At 37.3% G+C, this 19841-nt stretch overlaps 3 protein-coding genes across 3 annotated transcripts; 2 read left to right on the top strand and 1 right to left on the bottom strand.

The window, feature by feature from the left end:
• The first annotated feature begins 79 nt into the window (after nucleotides 1–79).
• On the top strand, nucleotides 80–5179 carry LOC144438304 (solute carrier family 52, riboflavin transporter, member 3-B-like). The gene is made up of 3 exons (XM_078127364.1): nucleotides 80–148; nucleotides 2864–4136; nucleotides 4967–5179. Exons 2-3 carry the CDS (start codon nucleotides 2889–2891, stop codon nucleotides 5177–5179), a joined length of 1461 nt encoding a protein of 486 aa, XP_077983490.1. The 5' UTR covers nucleotides 80–148; nucleotides 2864–2888.
• Nucleotides 5180–6495: 1316 nt separating this feature from the next.
• Nucleotides 6496–10094, bottom strand: LOC144438267 (riboflavin transporter 2-like). The gene is made up of 3 exons (XM_078127318.1): nucleotides 9963–10094; nucleotides 7469–8674; nucleotides 6496–6763 (listed from the first exon to the last, which is right to left on the bottom strand). The coding sequence occupies exons 2-3, from the start codon at nucleotides 8636–8638 to the stop codon at nucleotides 6548–6550; spliced, it is 1386 nt and encodes a 461-aa protein (XP_077983444.1). The 5' UTR covers nucleotides 8639–8674; nucleotides 9963–10094; the 3' UTR covers nucleotides 6496–6547.
• Nucleotides 10095–10953: 859 nt separating this feature from the next.
• Nucleotides 10954–18270, top strand: LOC144437357 (cathepsin Z-like). Its single transcript, XM_078126282.1, has 7 exons — nucleotides 10954–11128; nucleotides 13094–13257; nucleotides 13763–13942; nucleotides 14455–14605; nucleotides 15029–15104; nucleotides 15524–15613; nucleotides 16389–18270. Exons 1-7 carry the CDS (start codon nucleotides 11001–11003, stop codon nucleotides 16500–16502), a joined length of 903 nt encoding a protein of 300 aa, XP_077982408.1. The 5' UTR covers nucleotides 10954–11000; the 3' UTR covers nucleotides 16503–18270.
• The last annotated feature ends 1571 nt before the right edge of the window (nucleotides 18271–19841 follow it).

The raw sequence follows: 19841 nt of genomic DNA, 5'->3' as shown, positions 1-19841 counted from the left end.
CTTCTTCGTAGCAGCAGCAGCAGCAGTCATTAGTTACTCACTTGCAGGTCGTGGCCTTGCTTCTTAGATAGCTTAAAATTGAACGTCTACGTACGTTGATGCGTCAAAGAGAAACTTGGAACCCAAGACACGTTTTTATATGATACAGGTAATTTTTATATATTTATTATATATCCGAAAAAATCACAGCTCTTCTTTTGTGTAACTCACACCAATTGATGCCTTTGCATGCCTTCTGATTTTTTCGAATGACGTAAGGCTTGCCTTCTGTTTCACCAATCACCCCTTTCTTTAAACAGGGGAGAGAAAATAGACCACTCAGTGATTGGGAAATTGTCCAAATGTTATACCAGAATGAACACTTAGATTGAAATTGTCGGAAAGTTCATTAATATATTTCGATCTTCATAGGCTATGTAACGCAAGAGTGCATACATACTCAAAATTAACAATAGACCTTTCGTGTAGGGTCTATGGAATAACAGACAAGGGAGAAAAACACTGTTGACAATTTGTCCTTGACCCAAGCGACCAGTACTATTTTCTATAAACAATGGCAAATATAGTACAATAGTTATATTACAAGTCATGGACATGTTTGAAACTCAATCAAGTTGAGTCAAAGTCGTTCAGGTAGACCCTAACTATCAGTTTTTGCCAAGTTTGCCTAGTTGTTATTTGCGACCTTTGAGATGCCAAAATAACACAGAAAAATTCAGTTAAAATAGAACAGACTGTAAATGTAAAGTTTAATAGAATAGTCTAAGAATAAAACGTAAGGAAAACTCCGAACTTCACCCACATTTCATTTTCTTAAATATGGCCTTCCCACGAAAACCGATTTGTGAAACCTGACTTCAATTTCATTCTTTTCTCAGTATTCATTGTTAGAATTTCAAGATATGGGTACGGCATCAAGAAACAGTTCTAGTTTGTCTCCTACAGGTTCAGAGATAGTGATTCACATGTTCATCACTTACCACATGCAAGCCCCAAAAAACAGATTTAAACAATTTTTACATTAAACTTACGTTTGCGTAGGTGTAATAGTTGCAAATATTTTCTTCATTCAACCGAAATATACTCGTCTTCGACTCACATTGACAAGGCCCCTTAGGTCACTCTATTTTCTTTTGGCTGAACGAATAGAAATACTGGGGATTAATTTTCCCATGTTTTGTGTGATCAGAGAACGATATAAAGATACATTATCGGCCTTTATTAATTTTTTTAATGATGCCAACTTGAGGATTCTACGTTTTCGCTCAAATGGGCAAGCCAAAATGCTGGTAATAATTTGCAAGTATACAGGTAGCTAGCAACTATCGAACTGCTATCTAGATAGCATCACAAATATCAACAGCTCGCAGAAATCAACCCACAACCAGCTGGCTACACATGCACTATTCTTTCTCGTGATACCCAGCTAAACGTGAAAACACGATACCTTGGTCATTCATTATGTATCTAGGTCACCTGTAGGAAAGAGTTACTTATTAAAGTTTGCTTCTTCGTAACTTACAAGTAGTAACAGTCATAAACTCACTTGCAGGTCGTGACTTTGCTTCGTAAATCGAACGTCTACGTACTTTGATGCGCCAAAGGAAAACTTCTAACTCAAAACAAGTATATACAGGTAATTTCTATATATTTATTATATATCCGAAAAGAATCACTGTGACAGCTCTTCTCCTGTGTAACAATTAATGGCTTTGCATGCCTCCTGATTCTTTTCGAATGCCTTGCCTTCTGTTTCACCAAACACCCTTTTCTATATACAGAGGACAGAAAACAGAACATGTACAGTTAGTGAATTTTGGGGAAAAGTTATACCGAAATAAACATGAAGACTGAAGTTTTTGGGAACTTCATGATAGTATCTGTCGATCTTCATTCGCTATGTAACGCAAGAGCACATACATACTATTACACAAAACCACAGACACGGGACGTCTTTCTTGTCTGTGCCAAAACACTGTTTACAGTTTCTCCTTGACTTGGCTATGTCATTTTCTACGATCATTTTTAGCACAGACGACAAACTTATGGACTACCTTGTCTGTGTTTTAAATTGATGAATCTGGTACAATCGTTATTACAAACCATAGAAATGTATGAAACTCAATCAAGTAGTCATTAAGTCATTCGAGGTAGACCCTAACTGATCGAAAGGTCATCAGTTTTTCCCCGTTTATTTGTTTACTTAGTTATAATTTGCTGCCTGTTTTTAAATGTAAACTAGCTACAACTTGGACGTTTTTTAAAATGTTTTGTTAGGTACTAACTCGTAATGTCGTACACCGTGAACAGTATCACCTGTTGGTAAACGTATTTTTTATAGCTGTATACACGATAAATCATAAATTGACTTTTTTTAGTCTACACCCAAAAAAAAACAGTACCATCACCGGCAATCACGTAATAAAAAACGGTCACGAATTGTTGTGGTGAACGGGGCGGTTGTTTAAATGTGATTTTGAATACAGAGACAGGGTTTCTATATTCCGTGGTTTCCGCTGGAGTTGAACTACACACACTAGGTATGAACAACTAGTATTCTCGTCGATGCGAATCTTGTACACGTGTCACATCACAACTAAAACTTGATTCATTACATGGTTGCCACCAGCAATTTGACTGATATAATATGATATTATCGTTCAATGGTGCGGCAGTGATGGGATACCGAATATCACCGAAATATACAGTTATAATAGAACAGAATAGAATATAAATGCAAAGTTAGAATAGTCTCAGAATAGAACATAAAATAAGTCAAGGAAAACGCTGAACATCTTGAATGTGGCCTATATACGAGAATCGATTTGTAAAAACCTGACTTCAATTTCTTTCTTTTTTTCAGTATTCATTGATATTGGAATTTCAAGATGGGTACGGCATCAAGAAGCAGTTCTCTTTCAGTCCTGGTGCAGATACTTGTGTGTTTACTTGGAATGGCATCGTGGATAGATATCAATGGTGTATGGGTAGAACTACCCCTTATGGTCTGGCTCTTACCAGAAAATTGGAATCTACCATCATATCTCGTCATTCTCATTCAGGTGGCTAACATAGGCCCCTTGTTGTTCCTGATAATAAGTAAACTTACAAAAAAGAAGATTGAGATTCCGACTAACTACATTATCATTTCAGTGGGTGCTTTGTCGTGTCTGCTGTTAGCATTCTTATGGGATCGAACTAGTTACATTGGTGGCGCTAATCACAGCACAGCTTTCTTAACACTCTGTTTCTTTCTGTCTTTAGTTGATTGTACGTCATCTGTTTCTTTCTTGGCATTTATGGCATCTTTTCCCAAAGGCTACTTGACAGCTTACTTTGTTGGAGAGTCATTATCAGGCTTAGTACCTAGTATTCTTGCACTAATCCAGGGTGTAGGGGGTAATGCAGAATGCATAAATACCACCGTTCCTTTTATAAACGAAACGGTCAATATAACAGAATATCAACTTTCATATTATTACCCTCCCGCACGGTTCTCGGTACAAACTTTCTTCGTCTGTTTGTTTGTCATGCTAATGTGCAGCTTGATAGCTTCTGTTGTGCTAAACCATCTGCCAGCGGCAAAGAAACACAAGGTAAAACTGAGCCAAAAAGACGAGAACGATCTTTCGGGAAAGGACAACTATGTTGTTGATGATTTTGAAGACAACACCACCAAATACCAGTCAACACAAGATACCAAGGACAAATCAACTCAAGTTGATTTTAGCGATAATGAACAACACCTCCCAAGTATTAAGCAGGATAGCAATGAAGGTGCTCAAATCATGAATAGATCTAGAGTTCGAGAGATTCCTTCACTGTCAATGTGCCAGTGGGTGTACTTGCTGACCATACAAGCCTGGGTGAATGGAGTAAAGAATGGTTTCCTATCTTCAATCCAGTCATACTCAGCTTTACCCTATGGTAATGTGGCATATCATCTTGCCATCACGCTGTCTAACGTCACTGACTTCGTTACCTGCATTATAGTTCACTTTTTCCCAACCAAGAAACTCCCACTGATCGGTCTACTAGCCACGCTATACACTGGTTTTGCTGCCTATGTCTGCGCATTGGCTATATTGAGTCCAGAACCGGTACTGTGTGGAAGTATCTGGGGAGAAATCCTTATGGTATGTAAACGTGATTGATACTTTGCCATGTCTTCCTATCGTCATTGTAAATGAATATACGAAGTTCATACACAGAGATGAATGTCATGAAATAGAGTGCATATGTACCTTATAGTGGCTGACATTTGTGCTAGGTTTGGTTGAAATTGAACCATGGGAGACAAAGATAAAATTGGTGAAGGACGGACGTACACACATATAAATCATTCCTATTCATCGTTATTGCCTTGTCCCCGGTGCCCGTCGAGGCTAATAATTATATACATAACCATAGCCTTGTACCCTACCTGCAGACTTGGGAGGCGCTATCGCTACAGTTTTCCACTATCCTAACTGACATTTTGAATATTTCTGAATGTTCCTCAAAAAAATTCAAAATGTCAGTTTAATAGGATAGCGGAATAGTGTAACGATAGCCGTTTTCAAGTGTACAGGTAGGTTACTAGCCTTGATAAACTGGTGTGTGGTAGGTCGTTAAAGGATATTATATAACGAACTTTTTTTGACATCGAATTGACTGACTGTGACGAGCAGAGAAATCGAACTGAATGCATGGCTGTATTACTATTGAAAAGTATTAAACTGATGCTGTGATGGCCCAACGTGAATTGATTTACAGTTATTTTATATTGTTTTAGAAATATGCCTCGTTGTATGCTGGGATAAAATATGGTCCGAGCCAATTTAAATTGGACGAAAATATTCACACTTGTTCTTCGAGGCGGCCAATGTGGTCCATACTAGACTCGTAACAAATAATCCCAACGTAAAAGTTAACCCCTGGGGAAGTGTCTATACATTCTCATAATCTTTGTATATTGCTCCACTAGGTCGTTGCCTGGATACTTGTGGCGGGTTTACGCACATACCTGGAAGTGGTCATTTCCATGATATGCCGACAACATGGACGTAAAGCACTCATATGGTGTGGCGTCTCCGTACAACTTGGCTCCCTGATTTCATCCATCGTCGGTTTCTTCCTCGTCAATAATACCGAATTATTCACTTCAAATAACCCGTGTGATGATACGTGTTACAATTAGTTCACAAACAACACAGGAATGATCTGTAGATAGGCACTTCTATTGATTCGGTTCAGAACGTCCGAGTGAATTGAATGCATCAGTATCACCGTCACCTGTATTGATAGGCAACAGTGATCATTCATTGAAAGAAAGAATGCAAGAACTTTAACAATATTATACAGACAACAAAATATATCCATCACAATTTATTGCATAACTAGGTATCATATACCTTTACTAAATTACCAACAATGTTAACTGTTGAATATAGTTATCCCATTTATGCAATGCATATAACGCTTTTAAATTTTAATATGTTGGCTATCCAGTTATCTTCATAGTATAACTTTTGAACACTCCCAACTAAGGGACCGGTCAGTCTCTTCAACCGGGGGGGGGGGGTGGATTGGTGGGGGTCACCCTGTTTTTGAAATTGGCAGTAGGGGGTCATCCTGTTTTTTAAAACTTTTGGATATTTTTTAATATTACTTCACCTGGAGTAACACTCAAACATGACTATACATATACATATTATGAATTCCATATCACACTAGTTGCAGAACATGTCATGAAAATACTCGGGTATTTCACAATCAATGGCCAATATGCTTCACATATATTACACTTTGGGGCAAAAGTTGAAAGTTCCGTAATCATGGTTTTCTTTCTGTATAGTTCTTAAAAAAGTTTGATTTGATTTTATTTGATTTGACTTATTTCAGCACAAAAAAAATAAACATTCAGTATACAGAAAACAATTACAACAGACAAAATAAACGTTATTGTGTAGGAATAACACTGAAAAGTTCATCTAAATTGCTCCACTCTTCAGTATGAAGGGATTAATACACATTGTATGCTTTCTATTTTGGACAGCATATACAGCATATACCATTATGTAGTAGTCAAATGTCTGATTGACAAATGGCAGGTTGCAGTCTCATAGGGTAACTTTGACACTGATTGGATGCCATAAAGTATAACTTATACACTGGTTAACATGTACTATTTCAACCTAGGATCATTAATATTATTCACACCTATATGTATGTTTCCTAAATATATAACACAATTTTACACCATGGTGTGTTTTAGGTTTCACTTGCATATGTCTTGTATGTCTCCTTGACTTATGACATTATAGTATAAAGTATATACACACAGGTTGGCGCTTTTAAATCTCGTGTCTCATATGTATCACTGTGCGTGACTTTAAAATTAGTCTTGAAAAGCATATGAACAACGAGAGGGATTATCTAAGCCACAGACACTGAGTGGTCTGAGTTTTGAGCCTTTGAGACTCCCTTCCCTGTTGTGCCCTGGAGTTTCAGACGACATTTTCAATCGCCGTAGTAACCCAGAGTGCAAGGGTCACAGTCGATGTTTTCAATCACCATAGCAACTCATAGTGCAAGGGTCACCTTCATTAAACATATTTGTATAATTAATCAATGGAAACATTATGATAGTGCCGACGAGAGATCCACATTGTACCGTGAAGCTGTTGACGATAAACGCCTGACGTCCATGTTGATGAGTCCAGAATGCCGCCATAACTCTTGTGTACGTCAGTAGACTTACAACCGTGATGGTAACACCAACCTATTCAGGGTTGTGAAAATAAGAATGCGAAATTATTAAAGCTCCACCGTTTTCAGAAGCGCATGCGTCAATTCTAGCTGGGCACGTTCCATTTAGTCATTTCAACGCAGTGCAAAATAAGCTTAGAGATGTATACATGCAACCAAGATTTACAGCGGAAAATGCCAAGTGTGTTTCACTATACAAAGTCACCAACTGCTGTTTTACACGATTGATACAAGAAATTCTTCATTTGCAGACAAAGTTTTCAACACACAGAATAATATTATACATATTAATCTTGTTCACAATCGATTAGTAAAAATAAGTTAATTTGTAAACAAACCTACAGTTCTGTGACGGTGCCTCCGACAACTGTGGTACCTCGTACTGCATTATAGTCTCTTTCTGTCATCAAGCTCCCCCCCCCCCCTCCATCATAAATCTATTTTCAAAAGATCCCATCATTACAACTGCCCTGCCCATCCTACGCTAGAGACTCATCGCTAGCTTTCTAATATAGCAAACACACCCCTATAGGCGTCGGATATGATTTACTTGATTAGCAAGCCAACGACAAGTCTCTAGCTCTAGACGACAACCATCCCCCCAAAATAGTTGTTTCATGTAATCATGTCCATTCACGTTTCTGTGACTAATAAGTACTGTGACTAATATATTTACTTCCAAAATCACGAGTAAATAACAAGAAAAATTCTCTTTTACCTCTATAATACCTCCCCATTTACTACCACAGAGGGCGGGCTGTGGACTGGTCGCTGCTATCCAGACGAGATAACCGAATCCAGAAGTTCCAACAAAATTCAATGTACTAGTAACAGATTTTCTAGATGTAGGAAAATAGTGTGCGAATAAACATGTGAGAGGATTTGCAATTTGCGGTAAAGTTAGAGTTAAATGAAATACAACATTGCCGTAGGGTAATGCTGCGTATGAAACAATGGAATACAGAACTCCATATTGAAGCAAACAACTCCAGAATTGTAGAACGCACCAATATAAAACACTTGAATCCCGTCGATGTTTTTGAACATCTTCGCCAGGCGTTTCCGACTCCGTCATGGTGTTGCTGTTGTCTAATAGTTCCGTCGTGGTGATTTCATCTGTAAAGTCTGCTAACATTGCATACTGTTTGTCAGTATTTTGGGGAACATTTTGTATTTTCTTGAGTTGGGGTAAATTATCAAGTAAACAAAATGCCACAAGACTGCAGACCATTATGAAAATAAGAAAACCGATAAATGCCTCGATGGAGAATCTTGGCGATGATGGAAATGTTGGAATCAGATGATCGCTCGCCAGTCTAGACATATTTGTTCCAATAATAGTCCCATTGGTGAAACTAGAGTTTACGCAGTGCGCATTACCCCCGACTCCCTGTACGAGTGCTGCAATGCTTGGAAGAAGTGCACTTAGTCCATCGCCAACAAAGTAAGGCGCGACGAAACTCGCCGGAAAGTTTGTCAAATATGCGAGGAACGAAATCGTGGATGTACAATCAACTAGAGATAAGCAAGCCACCAATGCCAGGAGAGGAACACTGTGCATCTTCCCTCCAAGCTGAATGGTATGATCCCAGAGAAATATCAGCAAAAATAGTGACGTAATTCCAACAATAATGATGAGGTAGTTGACAGGTACTTCAATACGTCTGTTACTAAACCTGGTAAATAAAAAGAATGCCAAGGCTGCAATGTTGGCAATCTGACTAATTAACTGAAAGTAAGATGGCAGTTTCCAACTTTCCGGTAAAGTATTCACCATCAAAGACAGTTCTACAAACAAACCAGATAAATCGATCCAGGCCGACATCGCAAATATACAAATAAGGATTTTCGCCAAAACTACAGCTCTGCTACTGGCAGTTCCCGCCATTATTATTCTCGCCATCATTGATGTCAGATCAGAACTCTGTCAAAGAAATAACAAAGATTGATTACGAAATGAGATGACCGATTCTCCATTTTTAAAGAGAAAAAAACACCGACACGGTAGTAACTGAATAAAACAGTTAAGTAAAGTAAATCGTCTAGTGTTTTTTCAACACGATCAACACGTTACGACTCTGAATTTTTTTTGTAGATTAACTTTTACAAATTGTTTCAGATCCGTTATAAGCATATAACTATACCATTTTAAATTATTTAACCCGGTTCAGATTCATGAGTATCTATCGTCATGTGTATCATTACAAAATGGAGCTTACTAGTATATATATAATAAATACTGAAAATCGATCTATTGTACGCTTATGTGTGTATACTATACATCGTTATATTTATGGAAATTTATTCAAAACAAGCTGTCATAACTACCAGCTGATGGGTCAGCACAAATATATACATGTAGAGGACATTAGAGTGGGATTATTTCGTTTTGGAGAGTCGTTTCAAGTCACAAGGTTGACAATTATCAGAATTATTCTCTCGGAAAAGGTAACTGGGATAGCAACACACAAAAGAATAGAAACACAATCTGTCTATATGACTGACTACGTCTACTGACACAGAGTGCGTGGAATGTGAGCGCCCTGTAATGCCACGTAATTTTTCCATAGCTCTATGGCCATTATACTATTATCACGATTATAGCTTGTTGAAAATACGCGTACACCAGAAACACAGGTCGAAACATGTATGTACATAATTATACATATATAGCCTGCAAGATACGACATTCGTATCAAGCTATTGGCTACTGGTTTTACAGTAAATAAACGCCTGGTAGGACTGAACAACACGACGTATCTTACAAATGTAATATATGTATTTAGATCACTGCGATCGACCATCACATATGTGCATGTACGTGAACTTGGTAAGGGCAGTAAACAGCAAAAGAACACAAGTGAACGACAAGAAAAAGCTGAAGTGAAAGAGACGCATTTCTCGTGCGTCATTTGGCGGATATTACAGATGTCATTGACTATACCGCAACAGGTGGTTGTAAATATTGAATCTTCATCCATTGGATGTTAAAAGGAGTACACCTTTTTTGACATTGATTTTCACTCCTAAATTTTCGAGATATTTGTAATGTTAAATATGCCTATATACTGCAGCCTGTACATAATTGCAGGCTGAATCATAATCCCTGTCAATGTGTACTGGAAGGCAAATTAAATTTCGCTCGTTCACGAATGTAACATACATGGGTGTACATGCAATATACGGGTCGACGAAACCCAAGGGGGACGTACCTTATCTTCCACTGAGTCGACGTCCTTTGTAAATGAGATGGCAGTCTAAACAAGATAAATACTACCGACTGCCAATAGGTAGTTTTTGATGGGGCAAATGTCACGGACGACTTCAGACGAGAGTCGACACCAAGGCCCCCCCAAGTTAACCTATAATGTCAAATGCCACAATAGTTTTGGATTTGTGGAACGTTTTCGGTTATTAATAAAACAACCTTACTGAGTTTTTCTACTAAAACAGCAAAGACAGCCAGCAACAACAACAACAAAGGAAACACATGAAATAGAAGGACAGAACTCCCAAAAACAAGAGGAACACACAACTGACAACTTCGGGACCGAGGTCAACATTCATCTCCATTCTACCACATTATCCCCAATATCTTGCCACGCCCTACTTTTTACTTCTGTGAGACCATGGATGTATTAGTGAGAGACCCACTCCTATACGGACATATTATGAGATCGCTTTACATTGGTGCAGTCTTAGCTGTGGAATCATGCCAAAATTACAAAATAATGCAAAGTCACATAAAAAACCGGATCAAAGTAAAATGTGGCCCTCCCCTGACTTCCATTTTATGAAACATGACTCCCCCCCCCCGATGACCGATTTGTAAAAAGGGGCCCACCCCTAATTCCGCAGCCCCCCCCCCCTTGTCTGAAGGCTCCATAACTCACTATTAAAGTGCAAAAACTAAAAAGAAAGTGTAATTAATTATTACAGACAGGAAGTGGTTTCAAACGGGTTTCAAACAACTATCGTTTATTGACAAAAACGGACTTGATACTATTGTTATTTTGCCCTATTTCACTATTTATAAAACATGAAGAAGTTGTTTCACTGATTGTGAAAAATCCAAAATAAATATCCGGCCCTGTAAATAATCCAAAATAAATATCCGGCCCTGTGCTGATGTACTGTCTGTGAAGAACAAAGAGTTCATGGCCGGCGGTGTATCACATGACAATCAGGTGATAGCAACATACATTCAATACATCATCGTACATACACCGAACAAGAGACACCGTCTCACCATGAATTCTCTCATCAGTATTTTGCTAGTTATTTCTGTCTATGCTGTTCATGGATACGAAATAAGTTTGACCGGCAAGAAAGGGTGTTATGATGTTAAATATGATCTTTGGAGAACAACAGAAGTCAGGTTTGTAGAAGTTATATCCGTAAAAATGTTTTACTTCCGTCCGAAGGTTCTTTCATTTTCATTGCAGACTTCCCACACGAAACTCGGTGGCAAAACAACAACAGTCCGAAAAGTCGCGGTCCGTAATAGGGCAGTGCTAAAATGACTTGATTGAGTGGCGTTATTTAACCGTGATCTCTGGCCGGCCACAGCTTCTGCAGCTGTATATATCAGTGACTACATTTTACCATACCTTCGTGATTGTTATTAGTACCTAGCTTTGGATGTGTAAGCTTACGCCGATGCCGATATCATGATCGTATCGAAATCGAATGTGTGTGTGTGTACTTAACAACACGCATAGCGGGGAAGTGGACGAGGACGTGTCGGGTTGTTGTTGTTGTTGTTGTTGTTGTTGTTGTTGATTTACACATATAGGTCCTGTTTATGAATCCATTTATTGATTGATTTTCGGAGTACCATAGCATGAAGCCTGTTTCTGCAGTTTTCGGACAATATTCCTTTATAAATAAATATACATGCAATGACTTGCAATTTAAAACTAGTAGTACTTGTAATTTGTATGTCTATATTTCCAGAATATTGTCATTTGATATAGAAAGGAAGATAGAGGGTGTGTACATGCTTTTTTGTGCATTCCCAATCTACCTAAGTCCAATCAATGCTTGTTCATCGAAATGAATGAATATTGCCATGATCAAAGACATCTTTGATCTTTCAAATATGAGTGACCCTAGTGTTTGAGTGACTGGAAGAGTTTATTTACCTATCTAGAATAATAGCAACAAAGTGCAAAGTCTATTAATGTGTCAGTCATTACTAGAAAATTGGTAACTGCTACACAATTATTTATCAAGACACATCCACCTTTGTGGTTGAGTGGTATGAAACATACAATGCATTTGAAAAACAATGCATTTGAAAAATTGTGCCAAGGTTTAAAAAAGCAGTCATGAAAAACTATGTCAAAGTACATACATCACACATTTTGTGAACTAGATATCTGTGCAAAAAGAACTTGGTGGATCAAGCCTGGATTGTCAACTCTTTTGTCCAGGCATAAATACACTAAAGTCAAGAATACAATATTTATCTGGTAATGTAAACACTGTTCACACATTTAATTGTGACCAACCATACTTTTAGACTTGGCCTTGGGTTTGAACTGATCACTTGTTCATACTTATTTTGTTACCTTGCTGAAATATTTTGTCAAGTTTTTGGTTTGACAGAAAACTTTCGATGTGAACACCTGTAGATTAACAAGGAGCGCAAGCCAAATTTATACATTTTTTGGGTGAGATTTATGCTGTGTATTTAAAAATCACTAGTAGTGTTCTACTTACTGAAACATACGTAACCACCACTTGCAATTGACTGAACTCAAACCAGGTATAAAGATATATAACTTACAAATGATCAAATAACATAATTTTCTGTACATATCAAAAAGTATCAAGGATTTCATACTTGGCAATCAACAATTCTAACAATGTCAGAAGGCAAGTGTAACGTCAAAGAGGGCATACATCAACATTAATTTTGTACTATAATAACTTTAATCGAGGTTTTATGTAAGTATTTTCACTTTAGTAAATTTAGGTTTATAAACTCATCTTGTGTGCCACTTCAACTGTTAAATCTATGTCATCACAATTTGATAAAAATTATTCAGTTTGAAATGAAATGAGATAGTTGTAGATGCATCCTCCATACATTGTAGACTGTGACTCGCATGATGTTCTTCCTGTTGACCTCGTATGACAAACTGTCACAAGACTGTCATATGATGTCTATCCTGTTGCCTTCATATGACACTTATATCAACTGGTGGGGGGGGGGGGGAGTGATACCTAATCAGAAATCTTATCTGCTATTGATAATCCTCAAGCTAAATCTTATCTATAATCAACTAACAAGTTAATCTATGTGTTCATGAGATTACCATAATTCTTGTCTTCATAGAACATATCCAAGACCCTATGAGTATTTGAATGTTGAAGATCTACCAAAGTCATGGGACTGGCGTAACATCAATGGTACCAACTATGCTAGCACAACCAGGAACCAACATATACCACAATACTGTGGGTCTTGTTGGGCTATGGGTAGTACAAGTGCACTAGCAGGTAAGTACTATGCTTATATACAGACAAGGGAACGCCCTTGTCTGTGGCTATAAATATCACATTAATCATGCCAAACTTGACCTGACCTGACCTGACATGACCTGACCTGACTTTATTTCTGTATTTGATCTAGCCTGACTTGTCTTACCTGGCCTTCTGCATAGTTAATCCATACACATAAATATTAAGGTGGTATACATTTACTCAATGATGATCAGCAGGGTGCTGAATGTGCGAGACAGAATTTGTATTTATTGTGACTGCAAATGAGCAGGGATGCAGTGATCATCTATGGGAATAATTCTTGCATTATTTATGCTAATCAAATGTAGAACACTTGAGTTAATAAGACCTGGGACATCAGGTAGATTTTACTTACTTACCACCCTTAGAGCAGTAAAACTGGTAGTGAACCAATATGGTAAAATGACAGGGGTACTCACAGGTAGATTTTACCAGCCTACCACCATTGACTAAACACTGTTGTCCACTCAATGACAAACAGATCGTATCAACATCAAGCGGAAAGGAGCCTGGCCATCAGCCTACCTGTCTGTACAGAATGTCATTGACTGTGGTAATGCTGGCAGCTGTGAAGGTGGTGGTGATTATGGTGTTTATCAGTATGCTCATGAGAAAGGAATCCCTGATGAAACCTGTAACAATTACCAGGCTAAGGACCAAAGTAAGTTCTCTTGACTTAATTGTTAAACGTTCTAAGCATTAGCACCTTCTTTGGTTTTGCATTGAATATATTGCCTAAGAAATAGCAACCACTTCTGATTAGGTGAAGTTTTACGCCTAGTGAATATTGCTATCTTGTGATCTATACCTATTCGACAAGCTGAATTTGTTTGAACCAAAAATACAAGATTTATTTCCTGGTTGTTCTAACGTCACAATGATGCATATCTGCATCATTTGGTCCTGTTGTGCTCTAAATGAGTTTTTCATTTCTTTTCTTTTTATCTCTGTGTCAAAAAGATAAAAATTACCATTGCCTTCATAAATTTGCCATAAATTAAGCCTGCAAAGGCGTTATTATAAAATTCCCCACTATTTTTCTGTAGTCAGCCGTCAACTTGTAGTGACAAAACTCTTTCTTTCGTTATCATTTTCCTTGGCTGAACAAAGAAAAATATTGAGGAATAATATATAAATAAAAATGTGAATATGATGAATGTGATTTATTGACAGGCTGTGATAAATTCAACCAGTGTGGTACATGTACAACGTTTGGTCAGTGTGCAACAGTTGCTAACTACACTTTGTGGAAAGTTGGCGACTATGGCCGAGTTAGTGGAAGGGATAAAATGATGGCTGAGATCTACCAAAATGGACCAATCAGGTATGGCAGACTCATGTTTTAACAATTTCGTGACCCTACCTGATATAACTTGACCTGTCAACTCAAGAAACCAACACACTGGACTTAAAAACTGTACTGGTTGTAACTGTGGTATTGGTTTTTACAATCATACAACCAACAATTATATAGTTGCTGAAATTTGTTAAAATACCAATAATTAGACATTGTATATGCCAAGTAGAGGTTGATTTTATCTATAAGTACAAATTATGATTCATTGATTCACTGATTTTTGGGTGCGGACCCAAAAATCAATTGACCACATGTTAACATATCTGCTAGCTAATTTTGTTATTTTTTGGTTTGACAAATTACTCATTCATGAACTTATCATTTAAGCCATATGAAATCACCGAAATGTTTCATATTTTCGTTTTTCTTTCCAATATGTAAATTGTACAGCTGTGGTATTGATGCAACAGATAAACTAGAGAAATATACAGGAGGTGTCTATCAGGAGTACAAACTAGTTGCTTTTGTAAGTATCATATTCTATTGACACACACAATATTTAAATGAAATATCAAAAGGGTAATTTTCAGTAAATAAATTCATGAAAACATTTGTGTCTGAATCTCCGTAAAAGGCAGCAAGTGCAGACAGAGTTGTTATCTTATGTAAAAATTGATTTCTAAATCCATTGTTTCTGATACTTTCAAACCAGTAACACAAGTACTCTGATGAGTGCAATTTAATTAGTACATTGAGTAGATTGAGAGATCAGCCGTTGAGGGCGCCTTTCTCATCGCTTTCCACAAATGGGGTGATATATTTTACAGTCTAATTATTGAGTTGAAAATAAAGGAAACTTTTCTTATTAGTCTCATCAAATCATACATCAACCACAGAACATTGTCTAATTTCTGATTTCTCTTTTCATTTCTGTTACCTGTACAGTCAAATCACATCATATCAGTAGCTGGCTGGGGTGTGGATGAAACAGGAACAGAGTACTGGATTGTGAGAAATTCATGGGGAGTGCCATGGGTAAGTTTAAAAATACTTCAGCCAAATGTATTGGTGGCTTCAATGTTAGGATGGATGGTTGACCTGACAAAACTTTTCTCCACACAACCTATGAACTCAGTAATGAAAGCTCAGTCATTGAACTTGAAACTATCATATCATGTCTTGATGTTCAAGATTATTAACATTTCCTTGTACAGGTCACACCCATGTAATTTGACATAGTTGACATAATTTAGGTATCACATGACTTAGTCAACATCATGTAGGCATCATGTGACTTATTTAACCAATCAGTTCTTATGCTTATGCTCTAAGGTACTCATGAATTTTCATTACTGAGTTTGCAGGCAGTGTTGGAGGGAATGCTTGCCAGGAGTTGACTATCCAGCCCTGCATGTATGCGGGGGTTGGGGGGGGGGGGGGTGAATGCTCAAAGTGAGGTTGTAACAGGTAGGGCTTCACATTACTCCTGTTTATCAATAGTCCACTTTTTAGTCCAGTAAAATTCAGGAATCCTTGAGTCATTGATATAAAAGTGTTGCACTTTCTTTTCTTATACATTACAATATTGTAGTACATACACATATTAACATGAACATGTACATATACAAATCTTTGTAGACTTTATCAAATAGACATCCTCTGTGAAAATGACTACAACTTCCTTACAAAAACAGACAACCTGAAACTGGTAGTGACAAAATACTGGTCGAGATTCTATATGAATGATGAAGCAATTATGTACATTTCACTTTTTCATTTGTATATGACAAATGTGTGTATCTGTTTACAGGGTGAATCTGGTTGGTTCAGAATTGTCACAAGTAAATACAAAAATGGAGATGGAAACCACTACAATCTTGGTATTGAGCAGCAGTGTAGCTATGGCGACCCTATTGTACAGTAAATAGTGTAGCTATGACAACCCTATTGTACAGTAAACAGTGTAACTATGACAACCCTATTGTACAGTAAACAATGTACCTATAGCAACCCTAATGTGTAACTATAGTAAACTTATTTTATGGTAAAGTTTACAATACATTCATTGTAATAATATCTTGCAAATTACAAAAATAACTTAGCGTCAAGCCATATGATGTTTTTGGCTATCATCTCTTTCCACCTAGTCACCTGAATAAAGCATTTGGCCACAAACCTGATGGAAATTCTTATTTTGAGTTTATGAACTCGCTGTAAGATGACATAAACAGTGCCACCATGTGATTACAACCAACTCAAAGGGTTGAGCTTTACTATCTAAACATGTTTACCATAATGAGTGTACAACCATTAACCTTACACTAGGCATGATGGGAAGAGATGATAGCCAAAATCCCCACATGACTGAACTCTAGACTAACAAAAACTTGGACATAGTATATTTTGTAAATTTTGCATATATGTAACATAATATGACATATACTCATAAAACTGACTTTTATGAAATAGATTCAAGTGCTTCCCATTCAAAGTATCATTTAGACCACAATGTCATAGAGTAAAGGTTATCAATTTGAAATAAATAAAAGGGAAACATAACTAAAACAGTGTGTTTTTGTTAAAGTGGCAAAATACTTAAATAAAACTATATTCTAATATAATGTTAATGTTAATGCATGCCTGGTATAGTATTATGATTATGTTCTGACATGTGACTTAGTCAACACCATGTTCTGACATTGTTAGAACAGTTAATTGCATAGTTGGGATTTCCTGTACATTTTTTAATACCTATGATAAATTACTTCATAGGATTGTTTATGGTTTATATCTTGATACCAGGTTTGGGTTGTCAGTTGCAAGTGATGGTTAAGTGTGCTTCAGTCAGTAGAATACTGCAAGGACCTTTTAAATATGCAGCAAAAACTACGCCAAAATATGTAATACTCAGCTTGTGCCCCTTTAAAGAGGTTTTGTTACAAATCAATCAATGGGACTATAGGGTCACGACATTCCTATGAGTGAGACCTATAAGGTCATGACATTCCTGTTAGTGAGACCTATAGGGTCATGACATTCCTGTTAGTGAGACCTATACGGTCATGACATTCCTGTGAGTGAGACCTATAGGGTCATGACATTCCTGTGAGTGAGACCTATAGTGTCATGACATTCCTGTGAGTGAGACCTATAGGGTCATGACATTCCTGTGAGTGAGACCTATAGGGTCACGACATTCCTGTGAGTGAGACCTATAGGGTCACGACATTCCTGTGAGTGAGACCTATAGGGTCACGACATTCCTGTGAGTGAGACCTATAGGGTCATGACATTCCTGTGAGTGAGACCTATAGGGTCATGACATTCCTGTTAGTGAGACCTATAGGATCATGACATTCCTATGAGTGAGACCTATAAGGTCATGACATTCCTGTGAGTGAGACCTATAGGGTCATGACATTCCTGTGAGTGAGACCTATAGGGTCATGACATTCCTGTGAGTGAGACCAATAGGGTCATGACATTCCTGTGAGTGAGACCTATAGGGTCATGACATTCCTATGAGTGAGACCTATAGGGTCATGACATTCCTGTGAGTGAGACCTATAGTGTCATGACATTTCTGTGAGTGAAACCTATAGGGTCATGACATTTCTGTGATATGCAATGTAACTTTTACTATATACAACACTGCAGTAAATATTTTGATTATTGAGGGTATGTCAAGACGCCTACTATTCACTGATTTGAAAAAAAAAATGAAACAATTCAACTTTTGTCTTTTTTAATCACCACTGAACTGAGGTTTAGTGGTACAATAGACATGGTGGTCCATCTCTCTCTCTCTCTGTCAGTGTATGTATGTATGTATGTATGTATGTATGTATGTATGTATGTATGTATGTATGTATGTATGTATGTATGTATGTATGCATGCATGCATGCATGCATGCATGCATGCATGCATGCATGCATGTATGTATGTATGTATGTATGTATGTATGTAGCCCTCATTTGTAACTGTCAGTCAAAATTTAACGCCCAGCCGGAGTACAAGTATGTATGTATGTATGTATGTATGTATGTATGTATGTATGTATGTATGTATGTATGTATGTATGTATGTATGTATGTATGTATGTATGTATGTATGTATGTGTGTGTGTGTGTGTGTGTGTGTGTGCGTGTGTGCCTGTGTGTATATGTATGTATGTTATTGTTAAAACAGTCAGTCATGTGACCTGACATTAGCAGATGGACAGACAGGTGAATTGATACTAACAAGCAGAAGGGTACAGAAAAGTGAACTGACATGTAGTGAGGAACTGACAGAAAAAAAGACATCTACAAACAAGACTATCAATAGACAGGTCCTAGCTGACATCGAGCTATCATAAACAGAGACACTCTCTAGGCAAAGGGTGTATTTCATTCCATATGCACTATTCACGATAGCGCTAAGGCTTCTGGGAAGGACAATGAAACAGAGACACTCTAGGCAAAGGGTGTATTTCATTCCATATGCACTATTCGCGATAGCGCTAAGGCTTCTGGGAAGGAGAATGAAACGGAGACACTCTAGGCAAAGGGTGTATTTCATTCCATATGCACTATTCGCGATAGCGCTAAGGCTTCTGGGAAGGAGAATGAAACGGAGACACTCTAGGCAAAGGGTGTATTTCATTCCATATGCACTATTCGCGATAGCGCTAAGGCTTCTGGGAAGGAGAATGAAACGGAGACTTATTATAGAAGAAACTGAACAAGATGGAAATGTTTATATAAACAGAACGATTTATTGTTGATTGCATACAAATACCAAGGACTACTATTTCAGTTCTTCACATTTACAGAAACTTGGAAAAATCATCTCATTGGAATTTCAAAACTTGCCGCAAAAACACAATCAATTCTGAAAACAATAAATACTTTTCAATAAGAAAGTGCTGGATTATTTGTTTTCTAAACTGCAAAGTTTTTGAACTGAATGACATTCAATAAGGCAACTGTGAACAGGTAAAACAATATAAACTAGAGTATAGAACTTGATAAATAAAAGCTTCAGAAATGGTACAATTAAAACAACGTGGAATATTCTGTTTGGAAGTATGAGGGGAACATTGGAATGATGAATAACAATACTGATGAATGATAAGACACCAACTGCTATCTTTTACAGAGACAATGGTTTAAATTTCATCTTTGTACAGACTTGTTACATTGTCAGAAGAGATTGTAAACTTCTGATGCAGTGTTAAAGAGAGTTGAAGTATGGCAACATCTCAGCCTTATTTGTTGCAGT

The sequence above is a fragment of the Glandiceps talaboti genome, chromosome 7 (assembly GCF_964340395.1).
Source record: "Glandiceps talaboti chromosome 7, keGlaTala1.1, whole genome shotgun sequence".
Classification (NCBI taxonomy): domain Eukaryota; kingdom Metazoa; phylum Hemichordata; class Enteropneusta; family Spengelidae; genus Glandiceps; species Glandiceps talaboti.
The sequence above is the reverse complement of the archived record's forward strand: the minus strand, read 5'-3'. Positions and strand labels throughout refer to the sequence as shown.